This window comes from Lemur catta, chromosome 2, assembly GCF_020740605.2.
Source record: "Lemur catta isolate mLemCat1 chromosome 2, mLemCat1.pri, whole genome shotgun sequence".
Taxonomy (NCBI): Eukaryota; Metazoa; Chordata; class Mammalia; order Primates; family Lemuridae; genus Lemur; species Lemur catta.
The window spans coordinates 123103285-123121566 of NC_059129.1; the positions used below are offsets into that span (position 1 = coordinate 123103285).

The 18282-nt window shown below is 39.1% G+C and overlaps 1 protein-coding gene across 9 annotated transcripts in view; it reads right to left on the bottom strand.

The window, feature by feature from the left end:
- Positions 1-13474, bottom strand: part of BCLAF1 (BCL2 associated transcription factor 1) — a 32358-nt gene extending 18884 nt beyond the window's left edge. For 5 of the 9 annotated variants that reach the window (XM_045544424.1, XM_045544432.1, XM_045544429.1 and 2 more), the window contains exons 1-4: positions 13327-13474; positions 6137-6239; positions 3504-3617; positions 773-1684 (exon numbers count right to left, since the gene is read on the bottom strand). In XM_045544424.1, the coding sequence (XP_045400380.1) occupies positions 773-1684; positions 3504-3607 (1016 nt within the window). In that variant the 5' untranslated portion in view covers positions 3608-3617; positions 6137-6239; positions 13327-13474. The remainder of the gene's footprint in view (positions 1-772; positions 1685-3503; positions 3618-6136; positions 6240-13326) is intronic. The other 4 variants (XM_045544433.1, XM_045544427.1, XM_045544425.1 and 1 more) reach the window with 3 other exon arrangements.
- Between the last annotated feature and the right edge of the window lie 4808 nt (positions 13475-18282).

Genomic DNA, 18282 nt, shown 5'->3' on the forward strand with positions numbered 1-18282 from the left:
AATGCAGTTGAGGGTATTTAATATTCATTATCTGAATCACATAACAGTTTATACCTACTTTGTTCTAGAAAATAATGATTTTTGGCAATCAGTTCAATAATAAATTCTAGCGTGTACAATGCCATACCATAAATACCATGCTTGCTCTATTTTCCCACTTTTAAGTCAATCACACTACACTAAACAACCAATTTTCATTAAGTTTATTAGCAACTCTCAGTAATACTTGAAGAAGTTTAACAAAGTAACTGTTTAAAATGTCCTAGTCAGTTAGAAATAGCATTTATCTTTTCTATAGTCAAGCAGAAATTATTAAATATAGACAGCTGGACTGTTTATAATGCCACACAATTAAGAATGTGCAATATAACTGCATTATTTATACAGGTCACACCCTAATGGTGAAAAGAACAAAGTAAGCCTTCAATACTTTGAAACTTACAAAGTTAATTTCTAAAAGTTCTTACAGTTATTAACAACATGTATCATTAGTTATGCTTTAAGCTACTCAATTTCTCATCTATATTTTTAATTCTAAACTAAAAATGGATAAAATTAAAAAGGAGTATAAACTACTTTTCATTAAAATATTTAGCTTCCAAAATTTACCAAATATGAGTAAAAGCAATTTGAATTATAATGAAGAAAGTCGTGAGTAAAAAATAGCTAGTTAAATACATTATCACAACACAATTTTATATCTTAAAATTCCAAATAGAATTCAAAGAACAAAAACAATATTATAATCTAAATTCTCTACTTTAGTTTTTACCTTTTTAAGAACTTTCCAGTCTTTGCAGTTTCCTGATCTCCGCCATCAGGATAAAAGGAGGAACGTCCCCTAGTCTCATCTCTTGGCGCATTCTGTGGCGTGATTGTCTTTGCAGGGCTTCTTCGTGAAGGGATATGATGAATTGGACTATTCTGAGAAGGACTATATCGACTAGATCCATTTCCAACAGAACCAGACCCAGACCTTTCAGGACTATGCTGAATGGAATGTGAATGCTGAGAGGGGGTATTTTTTGCAGAGTGAACTGTACTGAGCATGGGAGCATCAGAGCAAGATGAACTCTGACTAGGCGGCGTAGCAACAGGTGATGGACTATGTGGTGATCTGGGACTATTATCATAAGCTGAAAGGCCAGGCCAAATATCGCCAGATGTGGCTGATGACTTATTAAATTCATCAATAGATTCAGATGGGTCATGTTCAAATGTATCTTTCGGTTCCTCCTGCGATTTACTTTTCAAAGGACTCTCTTCTTGGGGTTCCCCTTCAGCTTTTTTGGTTTGCTTTTCCTGAGACCCTCGTCTTTTAGAGACAGGAGATTTGCTATATGGGGATGAAGAACGAGAAGAGGATGATCTTGGAGACCTAGAGGATCTGTATGACCGGCGAGATCTGCTTCGTGATCTTTGAGAAGAAACGGATCTTCTTTTTGGACTTCTGGAACGTGAACGACCTCGTCTAGGACTCCTAGAGTGCCTTCTATTCCAGACAGGTCTATAACCACCTCGATGATATCTACCTCCTCCTCCTTGATAATACCCTCTACCCCTTCCTCTGTACCCATAAGGTCGTCTCATTCCTCTATTGTTTCTGTAATCTCGACGATAATCTCTAGAATACATACGATCTCTACTACGAGATCGTGAATATGTTCTGGAACGAGACCTAGAACTAAAAATGAAATAAATATCACTGCAAGAAAAACGAAACATTCCATCCTACTGTTCTAAATACTTCCAAATGAATATAACATGTAAATAAATTATAAAATAAAAATATACATTTTTTAAAAATTCATTTGTATAAACATTTACTATTTCCAATCAAAGAGCCTCACTTCTAATGTAAATATCGAGAGATAAATTAAAGACCTTAGGAATAAAGGCACAAAAAATGGGGAGAAAATTAATGCATCCAACAATAGGACATATTAGCAAATTATAATACATCTATGCAGACATTTAAAGTGACAGTATAAAAGAACATTTAATGGCATACCATCATGTACAGGTAAAGGGGGGAAGATTCCACAAAACTACCAATGAGATACCATTGATTAAACATATATATAATATAAAGTTAGGCCTAGAAAAAAATAAACTAGTATTAATTTTTTTTTTTTTTTTGGTAGAGACAGGGTCTCACCCAGGCTGGAACACAGTGGTGGGATTCATAGCTCACTGCAGCCTCAAACTCTCGGGCTCAAGTGATCCTCTTGCCTCAGCCTTCTGAGCAGCTGGGACTTCATACAGGCATGCACCACCAAGCCTGGCTAACTATTAATTCTTTTTTTTTTTTTTTTTTTTTTTTTGAGACAGAGTGTCACTTTGTTGCCCGGGCTAGAGTGAGTGCCGTGGCGTCAGCCTCGCTCACAGCAACCTCAAACTCCTGGGCTTAAGCGATCCTACTGCCTCAGCCTCCCGAGTAGCTGGGACTACAGGCATGTGCCACCATGCCCGGCTAATTTTTTCTATATATATTTTTAGTTGTCCAGATAGTTTATTTCTATTTTTAGTAGAGACGGGGTCTCGCTCAGGCTGGTCTCGAACTCCTGACCTTGAGCGATCCACCCGCCTCGGCCTCCCAGAGTGCTAGGATTACAGGCGTGAGCCACCGCGCCCGGCCAATTAATTCTTAATGAGATTACAGTCCCTTTCATTTTCAACTTGTGGTTTCTATTTTCTATGCTAAGTATGTATTAGTATTTGAAGAAAAATAACCAGTTAATCATTTTAAACAAAAACCTGAAGTTATTCTTTTGTTAGAATTCAAAGAATCAGAGTCAAAATTGAGAATCTATAAAATATGCAGAGATCATTTACTGTCAAATAATTTTGTCTTACCACCATACTAATGAGGATCAAATAATTCTTATATTTTCCAATTTATCTCTTGACATTATAAACACAAAGAAATCCACCATATTTTAGCATGGTACAGAAAAAAATTGAGATCTAGAGTCAGACTATTTCAATCCATGCTCTGCTATTTACTAGCTTGTAACTTGGACAATTCTCAGTTCTCCAACTCTTAAAATAAGGATAACAGAGCCATTTCACAGGGTTGGGGTTTTTTTGTTTTGTTTTGGAGACAGGGTCAGAGTCTCACTGTTGCCGAGGTTGGAATGCAGTGGCATAATCACAGCTGACTGCAGCTTTGAACTCCTGGGCTCAAACGATCTTCCCACGTCAGCCTCTGAGTAGCTAGGACTGTAGGTACCCAGTTAATTTTTTAAATATTTTGTAGAGACAGAGTCTCTCTACATTGCCCAGGCTGGTCTCAAACTTCTGGCCTCAAGTAATCCTCTGAGTATCAGCCTCCCAAAGTGCAGGGATTACAGGCCTGAACCATCATGTCTGGCCCATTTCACAGGGTTCTTTGAGAATGAAATATATTAATGGGTTTAGCACTGTGTCTGTATACAATAAGCATTCAACAAATGCTAGCTGATATTATCATTATTAAAAGAATTAAAAGCACATTAATTCACCTGTATCGCTTCTTTCTAGAATGTGATCTTGATCTTGATCGAGAACTAGACTGTGATCTCGACTTTGATCTTGAAGAATGTGATCTAGAATTCGAGCGACCCATTTCCCTTCTCCTAGTCAAATGAAAGAGCAAAAAAGGTTAAAATCCAGAATATGATTGAAGAAGTTTCACATTATTTACTTATTTTCAGTTACAAATTGAATTTTTAAAGTTTCTCAAAGGATATTATTCATCATTATCACTCTTTCAAATGAGCATTTAGAAAACAAGTCAATGATCCCTGACTACAACTGTTTTCACCTGCATGACAGGCAGTGTATGTTGAAGACACAACAGAAGATTTCTATGGACTGCCCCACCTATGTGCCTCAATCCAAAAAAGCAGCAGCTGCAGAAGCCAGAAAGAGCAATGATATCAGACTGCAGCAGCATGTTAGATGTTATTCCATGCCCAATACAAATGCCTACCTCTCCTGTAAAAAAGATAAATAATATCAGAGTATTACAGATAAGGAACCTGAAATAAAGAAAATACAAGTGGCACAACACTAAAGAAAAATAAACCTACCAGACTATGTCATCATAGTGCTCTATGGCCTTGAAATGGAACTAAACTGACCACTCCATATACACAATACTGCCTGGAGTGGTGTTGAATAGTCTCCTAGTAGAATAAAGGTCAACTAAGTCTCTGAATAACTGGAGCCATGGCTCTGCTCTCAGTAGTCCTGACTTCAGAATAAGAGTGGACTTATGTGATAATGCCTAGTTCACCCTGTAGCTTTCTGGTAAGAAGACAAAAAGGATAAAAGATAAAGAAATTGGAGAGATTACAAGAAAGAGATGTTAGAACTACAAAAAAAAAAAAAGAAAACCTGGGCACCAGTATTTTAGCTTTTCTAAACACTACACGGTATCTAATGCTATAATCAGACCTCATTGGGTACAGAAACCAGTAACTGTCAGAACTGATTTATCAGACCTACTCTTCACAGAATTGAAAAAAATATACATGTATAGCAAATCATTGCATGTACATCCCAAACGTCCCATTTTCAACTTTTCAATGATTTGTGAGACTATACAGTCTTAACCTCCCAAGCTAATTTTCACTATACACAACTATTTCCAAATGTCCACTCACTCCTCTTCTTCTCAATCCCAAGTGAGCAAGAAACACACAAAGACAGAAGTAAAATATAGGTTCAGGGTTCAAAAAGGTGGAGTAAGAATTTCACCACACATATGAAGTAAGTTTAGCATTAACACAGGGAGCTGATACCTGGTAGAACACAAGACAAATTGGATTTAGCAAATTTTGTCATTTTATTTGACAACATAATGAAATTAGTAAAAATCACATTTACACTCTGTAAAATAAGGTATCTGGACCACTGGGAATTGTGACACTCTACTGCTATTTGATTTCAAAATACTGCCCCTCCCAAACTTTTTAAAGAACATAAATATGTAATTTATATTCATTATGATCAGATTTAATCCAATAAATTGATATTTACCCCACTCTGAGATAATCAGACACACTATAAGAAATAAGAAACCAGAGCTGCAAATGATTTGCAATCCCAGCAATAAGGCAAAATTCATTTTCATTGTATTGATCAGTAAGTAAAAGAAACACTTTCAATTTATTAAGAGCTAGAGATACTGTGCTATCCATATATATTTAGAATCTCTGTTCTTGGTTCATGAGGCTTTTTAGATGACAATTTCTATTTAAGTGAAAGAGAAATTTGGTAGGCTTTTCCAGTCCCCAGGATGTAGCATATGAGCCCAATAGGTATTTAATAAATAACTGCTGAATGAATGCATTCCCCAGAACCTGGATATTTTTTAAAGCAAGTTTATTTTTAAAGGTTTGAATTTTGTTTAGTTTTTTAATAGCCACACCTGAAACTTCAAAATGCACGGTAAGAAAGCACACCTATCAAATAGTTAGCAATCCAAAATAAATTTGGATGTTTCTTCTCCCCTCCTGCAAAAATATACTTGGAAAAAAGAGGCTAAGAATATGGCCTCTGCATTTAGACTACCTGGATTCAAATCCAGGCTAAGAAGAAACTTCCTTGGTTGTGTGACATTGGGCAAATTCCTTCATGTCTCTGAACCTCAGTTTCCTCGACTATAAAATGAAGAAAGTTGACAGTACCTACTTTCACAGAATTGTAGAGGACTGAATGCACTGATACATGTAATTCATTTAATACAATGTTTGGCACATAAAAAGCACTCAATTTGAATTACCTTAACACCAAAGTAGGGGGAAAAAATTAAGTTATGAAACTCCTCTTGTTTACATTAGGGAAGATGGGTTAAGTAGAAGGGTTTTTTGTTTTGTTTTATTTTTAAACAGCTTTGTATGTGTCCTAAGTCTTTTGGTAGATATGTTTACAGAAGTAGAAGCAGATATACAACCTAAAAGGAGGGAAAATAAAAAGAACTCTTTTCCTAAAATTTAACATATGACTTACTTCACACGAGCCACCAATAAACAAAAAAAAAGCTTCAGACCACATCACTTTTAATCACTCCAACTGAATCATCATTTCAGTAGTCACATTTTCTTAAATTAAGTCCAAATTGAAAGCTAGAAAAACCAATGCCATTTACCTTGGGTTTATGCAGGATCAAGAAGTCAAGTGAAGTCTTTGAGAAACTGTAAGATTCTTCCTGAAGAGAATGTTCTGAGAAATTAAACTCTAAATTCAAATTCCTAGCAAAGATAAAAAACACAAATTTGATTCATGGTACATTAAATGTCCACTATTTACAATGTATATATTGGGCAAGCAATGAAGCTATTAAAGGCACTTATGATTTCAGGAAAGGGGAAACTGCTTTAAGAAATAGTAAACTTTTAACCATAAAAGCTTAAAACTCAACTTTTCTTTTTAATCACAATGCAGCAGTGCATCATGAAACTGATGGCATTTTAACTTTTTAATGCCTGAATTCTAATTTCAGCAATTTAGGCTTTAGAAAACATAAGATATGCTGTCACTCCATCAGCACATTCCAAAGTAATAGCTAACATAATGCCACTTCGGTATAATCAAAACGTATCATGTGGCCAGGCCCTGTGGCTCAAGCCTGAAGTTCCAACTATTTGGGAGTCTGAGGTGGGAGCACTGTTTTGAGCCCAGGAGTCTGAGGGTGCAGTGTGCAATAATCATGCCTGTAAATAGCCATCGCACTCCAGCATGGGCAACACAGTGAGACTCCATCTCAAAAATAAAAAGAAAAGAAACTATGTATACTGTAGTTAACATATTCATAATGCTCTAGTTTATAACACCTAAAATATGACAGTTCACTTTAATGCTCTGCTACTTATTCTCTCTTTGCACATCCTTTCATATGATTTAGTTTCACTTAAAACTGATTTTTAAAAATTCACAGTTAACTCTAAACTTTGCGCCTAAAAGCATTTTGAGACATGTACATTCAAATAAAAGGCCAGCAATGAAAAAAATACCTATGGAAAGTCAACTGATTTATTATTACTATGCAAATTTAAATTTTGCACAATATTAAACAGCAGTAGCAGCCTCGTGAATAATATTCACTGATTGTCAATTATGTGCCAAGAATGGTCAAAAACCACCAGGAAAGTAGAAACTAAAGAATACAAAATTAATATATGCCAGCACTCAAAGAATTCATAAACAAGTTTAAATGAAAAAACATACATTAAAATGAAAATCTATGAACCTTACCAAGATCCAATTTAAAAAAATGCAATAAGACTGGAAACAGAAGAAATGATAAGATTAAACTGGTGAATAAAAAATAGTGTACCCTAAATACCCATGGCACTACAACTGGGGAGACTAAAAAAAGACTCAAGCTGGGAAGCTGATGCAGGAGGATTGCTTGAGCTCAGGAGTTCAAGACCAGCCTGAGCAAGAGACCCCATCTCTACTAAAAAACAGAAAAATTAGCCCTGGCAAATGCCTGTAGGCCCAGCTACTCCAGGAGGCTGAGGCAAGAGGATCGCTTGAGCCAAGGAGTTTGAGGCTACAGTGAGCTGCGATGATGCCACTGCACTCTACCCAAGGCGACAGAGTGAGACTTTGTCTCAAAGAAATAAAAAATAAATTAAAAAAATAAAAAAGACTTGAGGTTCAGGTTAGAAAGAGGAATAGAACCTAGTAATAAGGGAAACATAATAAAAAGTAGCAAAAAAAAAAAAAAAAGCCAAGTAGTCTAGGGTACAGAAACAAAAAAAATTTTAAAGAGCATACAAGTTTAGTTTTTAAAATATCAAAACCCCCAAGTGGGCAGAGAAAAAAATGCCAATCTTCTAAATTTGTGCACTGTTATGAAACTTTATTCTGACCTAGAAGTCACTACTACTGATTCACTGCTGGAAAAGATACAAGGCTCATTTTACCTAACACTTCCCCTTAAAAATTCCAAAAGACTAATTTTAATTTCTATATATCCAGAGAATAATCAACTGCCAAATCTCTTTACTCCAAGTCATGATTTTTTGAAGTTCCACTCGAAATGAAAAACTGAGGGAAGAGGAAATGTAGGCTGTTACAGCAATGGGCATATATTCTTATTCACAATCTGTAAATATATTCAAGTATCCACCCCAAGAGAACTCGAATGATACCTGAAATGTGACACGTTAGTCAGTATCAAAGACTATGATCAGCTCAGCCAATTTTTTTTTAAAAAGGAAAGTCTATGTATAAAGTACTGTGCTAGGTATTATAGGAGACATGACTATGTAAGAGGTCCTTGCCCTCCAAAAACCATCTAGAACAGATATTAGCAACAAATATTAATAGTAAATAAACATCTAACGATGTGCCAAAAACTGTGCTGCATGGCAGCTAACGCCTATAATCCCAGCCCTTTGGGAGACTGAGGCAGGAGGATCGCTTGAGGCCAGGAGTTGCATACTAGTCTGGGCAACATAGTGAGACCCCACCTCTATGAAAAATTTTAAATGTTAACCAGGGCCGGGCGCGGTGGCTCACGCCTGTAATCCTAGCTCTGGGAGGCCGAGGCGGGTGGATCGCTCAAGGTCAGGAGTTCGAGACCAGCCTGAGCAAGAGTGAGACCCCGTCTCTACTAAAAATAGAAAGAAATTATCTGGCCAACTAAAAATATATATACAAAAAAATTAGCCGGGCATGGTGGCTCATGCCTGTAGTCCCAGCTACTCGGGAGGCTGAGGCAGTAGGATCGCTTAAGCCCAGGAGTCTGAGGTTGCTGTGAGCTAGGCTGATGCCACGGCACTCACTCTAGCCCGGGCAACAAAGTGACACTCTGTCTCAAAAAAAAAAATAAAAAAATAAATGTTAACCAGGCATGGTGGCTCTCACCTGTAGTCCTAGCTATTCAGGAGGCTGAGGCAAGAGAACCACTTGTGCAAGGGAGTGCAAGGTTGTAGTGAGCTATGATTACGCCACTGCCCTCCAGCCTAGGCAAGAGTAAGGCTATGTTTCAAAAAAAATAATAAAAAATAAAAATAAAATCATCTCACTTGACCCTGATAATCTCATGAGCTACATATTAATCTCATCTTTAAAATGAAGAGAACTCTAAGCTTTCAGAATAAGTTGAATTTACTAAGTGCCTTACATGCCAGGCACTATTATTCTAGCGTTGGGAATACAGCATTTTAGGTAAAATATTAAGTTCCCTACTCTCTTGGAGCTTCCAATGAGGGGAAGACAGAAAACACCAAATATTGACAAATACCACACTGGACAGCGGGTAAAAAAAGCACAAGTTGATGTGCTAGGAGAAGGCAGGGAGGGAGACTACTTAGGTGGGTCCTTGGGCCCTCTTTAAGGAGGTAACATTTGCCTAAAGACAAGGAACACTGCAAAGATCCACAGAGGGAAGAGCATTCTAGGTGGAAGACACAAGCTTATTAGCAAGTTCAGGACAGAAAAACCAGTGAGTAAGAAGGTTGAGGCACTGTGATCAAGGAGTTCAGAGTATGAGATAAAGCAGAAGCAGAAGGAACGGACCAGAGTAAGTATGCCAGAATAAGGAGTCCGGATTTTACTCTAACTCTAATGGGAAATCCTGGAAGGATTTGCTCACCAGAGTCACACCATCTGACTTACAGTTTAAGATGGTTGATGTAGAAGATAAACAGCAATGAGGGAAAAAAAAAAGGCAAATACAGGATCTGGTTTGTACAGTCAACATGACTTGCTTATAGATTGCTAGTGATATGAAGCACAGAGAGGAAAAAAGAAAAATCAGTAGTGGCCCTAGGTTTTGGATTAAGCATGTGGGAGAAGGCCCAAGTATAAGGAAGAAAACAAGAGATGTGCTTGCCCTTTTCATGCCCATAGAGTGAAATGTTTCATTCAAAATTTGACTGAAATCTCCTAATTCCAACTCCTGTGCTCTCTTCCAGCACCCCAAAATGTACCTGACAGGGTCAAAACCCAAACATGGAATTCAAAAATGCCAAATTAATCTTCCCTTTATCACAACCAAGATCACTTACTAATAGATTCCACTTCTAAACAGGGAATAAATTGCCTCATATATATCTTTATGCAGTCAATTCACCAACCAACAAGGAACACACGATAAAATAAATCAGGCTTTATTTTTCAAATAAAGTTTTAAATATCTTAATGGATACTATGTTTTATGGAAACATAAAACCAGCTAGAAAACAATTGATCAAAGCAAAGAAACTGGGCTCAACAAAATATCCAAGATAAAACCACCCCAAATGGATTTTTTTCTTTTTAAAGACACAGGGTCTTGCTCTGTTACCCAGGCTGGGGTGCACTGACAGGATCAATCATAGCTCACTGACTCTTGGGCTCAAGTGATCCTCCTGGCTCAGCCTTCCAAGTAGGTAGGAGGACAAGCACCCACCACCATGCCCGGCTAAATTGTTTTCTAAATTATTTTCAGAGACAGGGTCTCGCTGTTGCCCAGGCTGGTCTCAAACTTCTGGCCTCAAGTGATCTCACTGCCCAGGCCTCCCAAAGTGCTTGGATTACAGACATGAGCTACCCTGCCTGACCCAAAATGGATTCTTTTAGGTTACCACTTCAAGCATACTTGAGCCAAGGCTTCATTTTAGCAGACTCAACGAGTTTGGTCTCCAAATTGTTGTTAACAAATTACTGTTATTTGCAGCTTTTAAAATTCTAAAAACAATAGTTCATGACTATTATTCCAGTAGACTAGATTCAAGTCCTGGCTCAACCATTAACTAGCTGCCCAACACTGGACAAGTTCAGTTTCAATTTCTACATATGTAAAATAAGGCTACTGATGGTACTTATAGGTTTAAGGTTAAGCGAATTAATGAATGTAAACAGTTTAATGTTTGACACGTGGCATGCAACCTAGCATCAGCTTATTATTGGTAAACCTTGTTTGTGGCAATCTAAGTTCACTTTAAATGATTCTTGCATGTAATGTTATTCTGATACAGCATTACGCAGATTATAAAAAAGTCTTTCCAGAAATGCTTATTAAAATGTCTGGAATTTTGCTTTAAAATACTCTATGAAAGCCAGGCCAGTGGCACACACCTGTAGTCCCAGCTACTGAGGAGGATAAGGCCGGAGGATCACCTGGGCCCAGGAGTTCAGTTCAGCCTGAGCAACATAGTGAAACTCCATCTCTTAAAAAAAAAATAATAATAATAGTAATAATATTAAACAAGATTGGTACAACATTGGTAATTAAATCTAGATGATGAGAACATGGCAGGAGCTCACTAAACTACTCTACTTTTGTGCTTGAAAATTTCCATAATTAAAACCTTTAAAAAAAAGAAGAAGAAAAGTTTAGTCACAAAACATTCTTAGTCCAATTATTTTTGCTAAAAGGAGCACGGAACTGAGAATCAGAATACCTGCATTCTAGACCAGGTTGTACCACTCCCTGGTTTAAATAAATTCATATCCCACAAGTATAATCTAAATATTTATACTTACTACCCAGAGATGTTGGTACTCTTGATTCCCTTATCTACTTACTTTTTAAATAACAAATCACTGTAAATTACACACAAAGTGATCGTAGTTTCTGGAAACTCCCCAATCTAAGCTCTAGAAGAACTGAGAAAACTTTCTCCATTTCTACAAGTCTTCCCATCACACAGTTAACGTAATACAGCTTGCTGTCCACAAAAGTTGTTTAATAAATTCAACTAGACCTGAGCCTACCTGCGAGTAGTACTTTTTACAGATCTGTCACCAAGTCGTAAAATACTATTGTTCCTCAAAGTCAAGAATGGGCTCAAGCTAACATCTCCTTTGCTACCATTTTAATTATCTAAATTAAGGGAGATTCCTGTGTTTATCACCACGAATGGTGAAAGTGTGAAATCCTTAAAACAAGATGCTACAAGCCATTAGTACATAGCCTTTACATTTATTAGCATGAGCTACTTTAAACACACAATCCCTCCCCCACCAAATTATTTACCTTGAATTGTTTAGGAGCACATAAAAATGCAAATAAACTTGTAACAGTTTTTCCTATGTAAAGGTTCTTTATTGTCTAAACAGCAGCCTAACCTTTCCAACAACAAGAGTCAAACTGGAATGAGAATTCACAAGAGGAACAAGAAATTGTTTTGCTTTTTAATACCAAAAAATTTAAAAGACTCTGCTGCAACAGGATACCAGTCTGAAATACTTAATCTTTTTTCATCAGTGTTAGCCATATTTGCTTTCAAATTTAGTCTTACTTTTTTCCAATTCTAAGACACTTTTAAAAAAGTTTCATGCAGAAAAGTAGCGCTGGTACTGCGGCTGCTTCATTCTGAAGAGATAAATCAAGTCAATTTACGCAATTAAAATGAGGGCAAAGTTCGTAACCTCAATTCACCACTCCCATCCCATTTACCCTACCAGCTGTCTACCTACCATGGCTGCAACACTTCTGACACAACTTAACGAGCTAAATTACTTGCTCAAAAGACATGGCTTCGCTCGTACTAATCTAGAACTGCACTTTCAGCCCCGGGGTGGCAGGGCCACTCTTAGGCCATCGGCTAAAACCCTATCCCCATGCCAGGAAACAGTCACTGGGCACCAACTGCTATAACCAGGAGTGCGCATTCGCTTCAAAACAGTGGGTTGCCAAGGGGACCAAGATCATCAACCCTGGAGAAAACACTCCTGCAACACCAAAGACCGAAGGCGGGTGCCAGGGCCAGTTACGAGGGGCATAAGAGGAGCCTAAAACCGAGTAACGAAAACGAAGCGAAAACCGACGGGTAGTTTGAAGCCGATTTAGGATTTAAAGACGACGCGAAAAGAAGTTGACCTACCCAATGCACTTTGCTGCAGGTCACAGTTACTTTATCAGAGCCCAAAACGGCCGGGAAGAAAGGTAGCGTTCCCAGCCAATGAGACGCGGACACAAGTTGCACCTCTGGCGGCAGCGGGCGCCGTGGGCGGGGAAGCGAGAAAGGAACAAGCGCGCGTGCGCGGGGCGTTGAGTCGGGCGCGCGCAGGAGTCCGCACCGAAGGAATGGGGGAAGGGTTGAAGAGCGACATATGCGCACGCGCACGGGAGGCCGCGCGGTCTCCGGGTCTCGAGCCAGGTTCGCAACCGCGCGCGCACACCGTTCCTACTGCTCACCCCAACGCCCCACCTTTTCAGTCCGCAGTGCCTCAAAAAACTGAGGGAAGCTGACGGAAAATCGCATAAATAACGGCGCAGGGTCTCCTGGGTTCTCCTTTCGCTGCCAACCCGTCACCACCCACAAAAGAGTCAACAATATTGGCCCGTCCTCGGTATTTACTGCCCTTAAAGTAATTTGAACGCGGCGTAAGGCCTACCTGACACGCCAAACACGGTTCCCAGCACTTATCTCCGTTGTAACTACACAGCGGCCATTTCCCGACTCGAGAACGAGAGGAAAACCATAGAGGTACCTTCGACGCGCTAGCTCGTTTCCGTCACTTCCGATGGGGGCGTGGCCTCGGTGCCGCTAAATATCTGGGCAAGCCCCGCCCACCCTTCCGCCCTAGACCGGCTCCCTGGCAGCTATTAAGATGTTGCCTGAGGCTTTCTGGGAAGTCTCGTAGTTGGTCTCGCGCGAAGATAGGCGGCTCCGCCCTCCCGCCAGTAGCGACCCCCTTGGCGCGGGTGGCGGTAGGAGGCGGGGCCGGTGTTTTGCTAGGCCGTAAGTTGGCCGGGCTGCCGGGTGGGGTTTTGCCTCGTTTTGAGAGGACCGTCTGGACTTCATCATCGTCCCTACTTTTTACTGCAGTTAGCTCGTCTGGGACATTCTTTCTGTGAGGTCGGCTCAAACCTGGACAAAAATAAAAACAATCTCACAATGAGGAAACGACACTGAGAAGGCAAAAGACGACAGTGATCGTAGACCTGCGGCTCCCTCCGCCGGAAGCGCTGCATTTCTTCCTCTATGGATGCCTCGCTAGTGACTAGGAAGTGTTGCTTTTGCTTTGCTATTAAATGTGCCAAACTCACTTAGTTGAAAAATTGTCCCGGTCTAAGTCCCTTTCCTGAGTGGCCTCTGATCGACTCAGAATTCACGCCGCAGGAGTCGGAAGCCGCTTAGGCTGTCTGGGCGGTTCGCGCCCTGGGATGCTGCTTTCCTTGCGACGTTGTTAAAGCAATTCCGCTTAAGCGCGTCAGCGGAACGTTGGCATAAGCGTAAAAATAAACAACAGAAGTAGTTAAGCTTTAAACATGCAACAAAGATTTCATGCCGGCCCAGGAACACAGACCTACATAGCTTGGCCCGCCAAAATTATAAATCACATTTGATTTGAACAGAATTTCAAATAAGAGCCTTAGCACATTTTCTATTAATACTGACCTGAGCTACACCTTCCTTAAGGCCTAAAACTGTTAATTACTTTGATGTTTAGGGACGTTAACTACCTTGAAGAATTTTAAAGTTGTAATTAGCAAACCAGTCTTCTGTCAGTTAAATCTAGTACTGGGCCCTGGCTGTGAATTTAACACTGTGCTTAGGGCATTCGCTCCTCAATCCAATTTACAGCTCAACTAGGAAAAATACCTCTTTTTCATGGAGTGAATCCTAGGTTTTCTTTTATTATACAGTCTGCCCCTCACCCCATTACCGCCGTCAGGATGTGGAAGCAGGAATCTTTGTCCCATATCGTGCACTGATAGGTCCCAAGCATTTAGTAGATGCTAAAATAATATGACTGTGATTTCAAATAACTTGATGTAATAACAAAGGAGGAGACACATTGGAACAAACCTTTTAATAAATGGAAATGATCCAGACTTCTCTTGAACTACGTCCATTTGATATGTGATAACTGTCTTTTACCAATCTCTAAAATTGGAGGTTTTTGAATTTGGGTAATGTTTTATGCACAATGTACTGTCTTATTTTCAAAACCTGAAATTCCACCATTACTGATCCATACTTTGTAATGAAAATTGTTTCGTATTAAAATACAAATAACATTGAAAAGTGTATAGGAAAAAAATCAAGAGCCTATTTAACAAATGGACATTGCATAAAAATAGAATATTGGCCAGGCAAGGTGGCTTATGCCTGTAATCTCGACACTTTGGGAGGCCCAGGCAGGAAGATGGCTTAAGGCCAAGAGTTCAAGACCAGCCTGGACAACATAGCAAGACCCTCTCTCTGCAGAAAATTTTTAAAAAATTAGCCAGGTATGGTGGTGCACACCTGTAGTCCCCGCTATTCTGGAGGCTGAGGGGGGAGGATCAATTGAGTCCAGGAGTTGGAGGCTACAATGAGCTACGATCATGACACTGTACTCCAGCCTGGACAACAGAGCAAGACTCTATTTCCAAAAAAAAATAACAATAAAAAATGATCCCTAGAAGAAACATAAATTGTAAACAAAAGACCAACCTTACTAATAAGATACAAAAAGAATGCTAAGATAATATTTTACGCCTAATAAATCAGTAAACTAATTTTAATTTACAGGTCACTGACAGTTTATCCCGAATATGTTTATAAAAACTCTTGTTTTTGTTTTTGTTTTTGTTTGAAATAATTGAAAAAGAATTGGAGAAGACTGGATATTTGAAAGAACAAGGACAAGAATATAGGAATGAGAATGAAATTGGAAGTCTAGACTACTAAGGAAAGCTCCCTCACTCTACTAGTTTGGTTTGGTTTGGTTTGTCTTTTTAGTCTGAACAATATCTGAACTGTTTTCCTATTTGGAGAAACTGAAGCTGAGTGAGTATTTGGAGTCTCACTCTTCCCACTCCCTGAGAATAGTGGCATTGGGAACCAAACAGTAGTAGTGAGAAGCAGTTCACAGAGGAAATGAAGCCAACCAAGATTCCCTAACTAGAGTGCTGGTGGCATGGCCTCCATTTACTCCTATCCTTCCCCAGGCTTTACATTCACTCCTTTTTTTTTTTTATTTTAGTTGTGACATTAATAAAATATGTATTGATTCTTTGAGTTAGCTGATATCCTTCCAGCAAATTTCTTTTCTGGGTGAGTCAGAGTTAGTTTCTATTAGTCACAAAGAACTCTGAATTCCATGTCACAGTTTTGAGTAGAAACAGGTCCTATTTATGTGGACAGTTTTCCAAAGGGTCTGGCATTTTTCCAAATCTGAACCAATGAAATAAACAGTTCCTCTAGTCTAATCTATTTCACATTTCCTACTGGTGAACACAAATTGACTAGGGCTTTATTCCCCCCTTAATCTATCCCCTTTTACCTACTAAGGATGTAGAATGTTTTATTTTATTTAAAATATTTCCATTTTTTTAATTTTAATTTTATTTTGGTTTAAAATTACCAAAATTAAAGCCAGGAGTGGTGGCTCACGCCTGTAATCCTAGCACTCTGGGAGGCCAAGGTGGGTGGATCGTTTGAGCTCAGGAGTTCGAGACCAGCCTAAGCAAGAGCAAGACCCCATCTCTACTAAAAATAGCAAGAAATTAGCTGGACAATTAAAAATATATAGAAAAATTAGCCAGGATGGTGGCGCATGCCTGTAGTCCCAGCTACTTGGGAGGCTGAGGCAGGAGGATTGCTTGAGCCCAGGAGTGTGAGGTTGCTGTGAGCTAGGCTGACACCATGGCACTCCAGCCTGGGCTACAGAGTGAGACTCTGTCTCAAAAAAAACTAAAATGAAATAAAATTACCAAAATTATTCATTTAAGAATTAGGTATTACACTGTTGTTCCTTAATATTTATCTCTCCATTTTGAAAAAAATAATTAAAATCTCAAAATGTGACTATTAACCATTTTTCCTAAGTCCTGCCATGATTGATGTGCTTTTCCAGAAAGCTTATCACAGCAAATGGAACATTTCTTTCAAAGTTTTCATGAGAAATCTTTGCCCCAAAATTATGCCAGCTTCTTGCTTAATGTAACCACTAAAGAACAGAGAGAAAAAGCCCCTAAAATGAGGCAACAGACTTAAAATTAGATTCCGCCCCCGAAATCTTTTCTTCCTTAAAAGGTTATACAAGCAGCAGAACACCTCCCTCTTTTAAAGCTGTTACCAGTTGCAAACAGATATGTCTGACTACCCCCTATAAAGTCTAAATGCTTAGTTTTACCCAAACAATTAAATAATTTATCTCACAAACAGAGGGCTAAAACCATGTAAGCAAAGGGCTACAGCCAATGGTGCTATCCAGAGGTAGTAAAGTATAGAGGATGGAGTATGGGCAATAACTTTTTGCTCTTCAGATGTCTTGGGGTGCTGAAATTGCAGCCTGACTGCTTATTTTCAAAAAACTAAAAATTAAGCCTGGCTAGAGAAGGAGCTACCATTGTTATTGTCAAGCTGTAATACTGGTTTTTCTCAAAGTGTGATGCAAGATCCACCTCATGAGAATAACCTGGGTTGTTTATTTTGAAAGATTCTCATTACACACTTATTGAGGCAGAATCTGTGGGGGTAGGCCTGCACACTAAAGTTTGAGAACTTCTGATTTGTTGAATACCTATAATATTCTAGGTATTGTGAGACTACAAAGCAGGACAAGACATCACTGCTGCTGCTCTGTTGGAACTCAAAAATCTAGCAAAGATAGGGTGTAACTCCCAAAACAAAGGGAACAAAAAGACATCTACATGGAAGCAAATGCAGATGGTGAAAGAGGGAAGAATTTTGAGTGGGGTTTCACCTCTCATCATTCATTTATGTATTCAACAAATAGGCATGAAGGATGTGCCGTTTCCAGATACCGAGCCAGGTGCTTGGAATGGAGCAGTGAGAAGGACTTAAGGCTGACACTGCTGACAAGAAGGCTGCCATTCTGTGGGGGAGACAGAAGGCACACAAACAGACACAATCCTTAGAAAGTCTGATATCCACAAGGAAATGATAGAGTCAAAGAGGAAGACCTACGTTAGAGAGGGTGCTTCAGCAGGGAAAGGCCTTGTGAGGATATGAGATTTAGGGGAAGGCCTAAAAGGCAAAAAGTAGGGAAAATAGAAGGAAGAGCATTCTAGGTAGAGGGGCTGACCTGTACAAAATTCTCGGGGCAGAAAACTGCTGGTTATTTATGGAACTTAAAGAGTAGCAGTGGGCATAATGAATCAGGAGGGAGATGGTTCAAGGCAAAGGTAAAGGTATAGGCAGGGGTGGGATATGCAAAGCCTCTAAACTATATAAGGGGTTTGGATTTCATTCCAACTGCAATGGAAAGTTTTTGAAAGGTTTTAAACAGTGGAATGACATGATCTATTAATATTTGAAAAAGATCATTCAGGCCGCTATGTAAGAAATGGATTGACAATGAACAGGGAGACCAGCTAGGAGGCTGTTTTAGTAG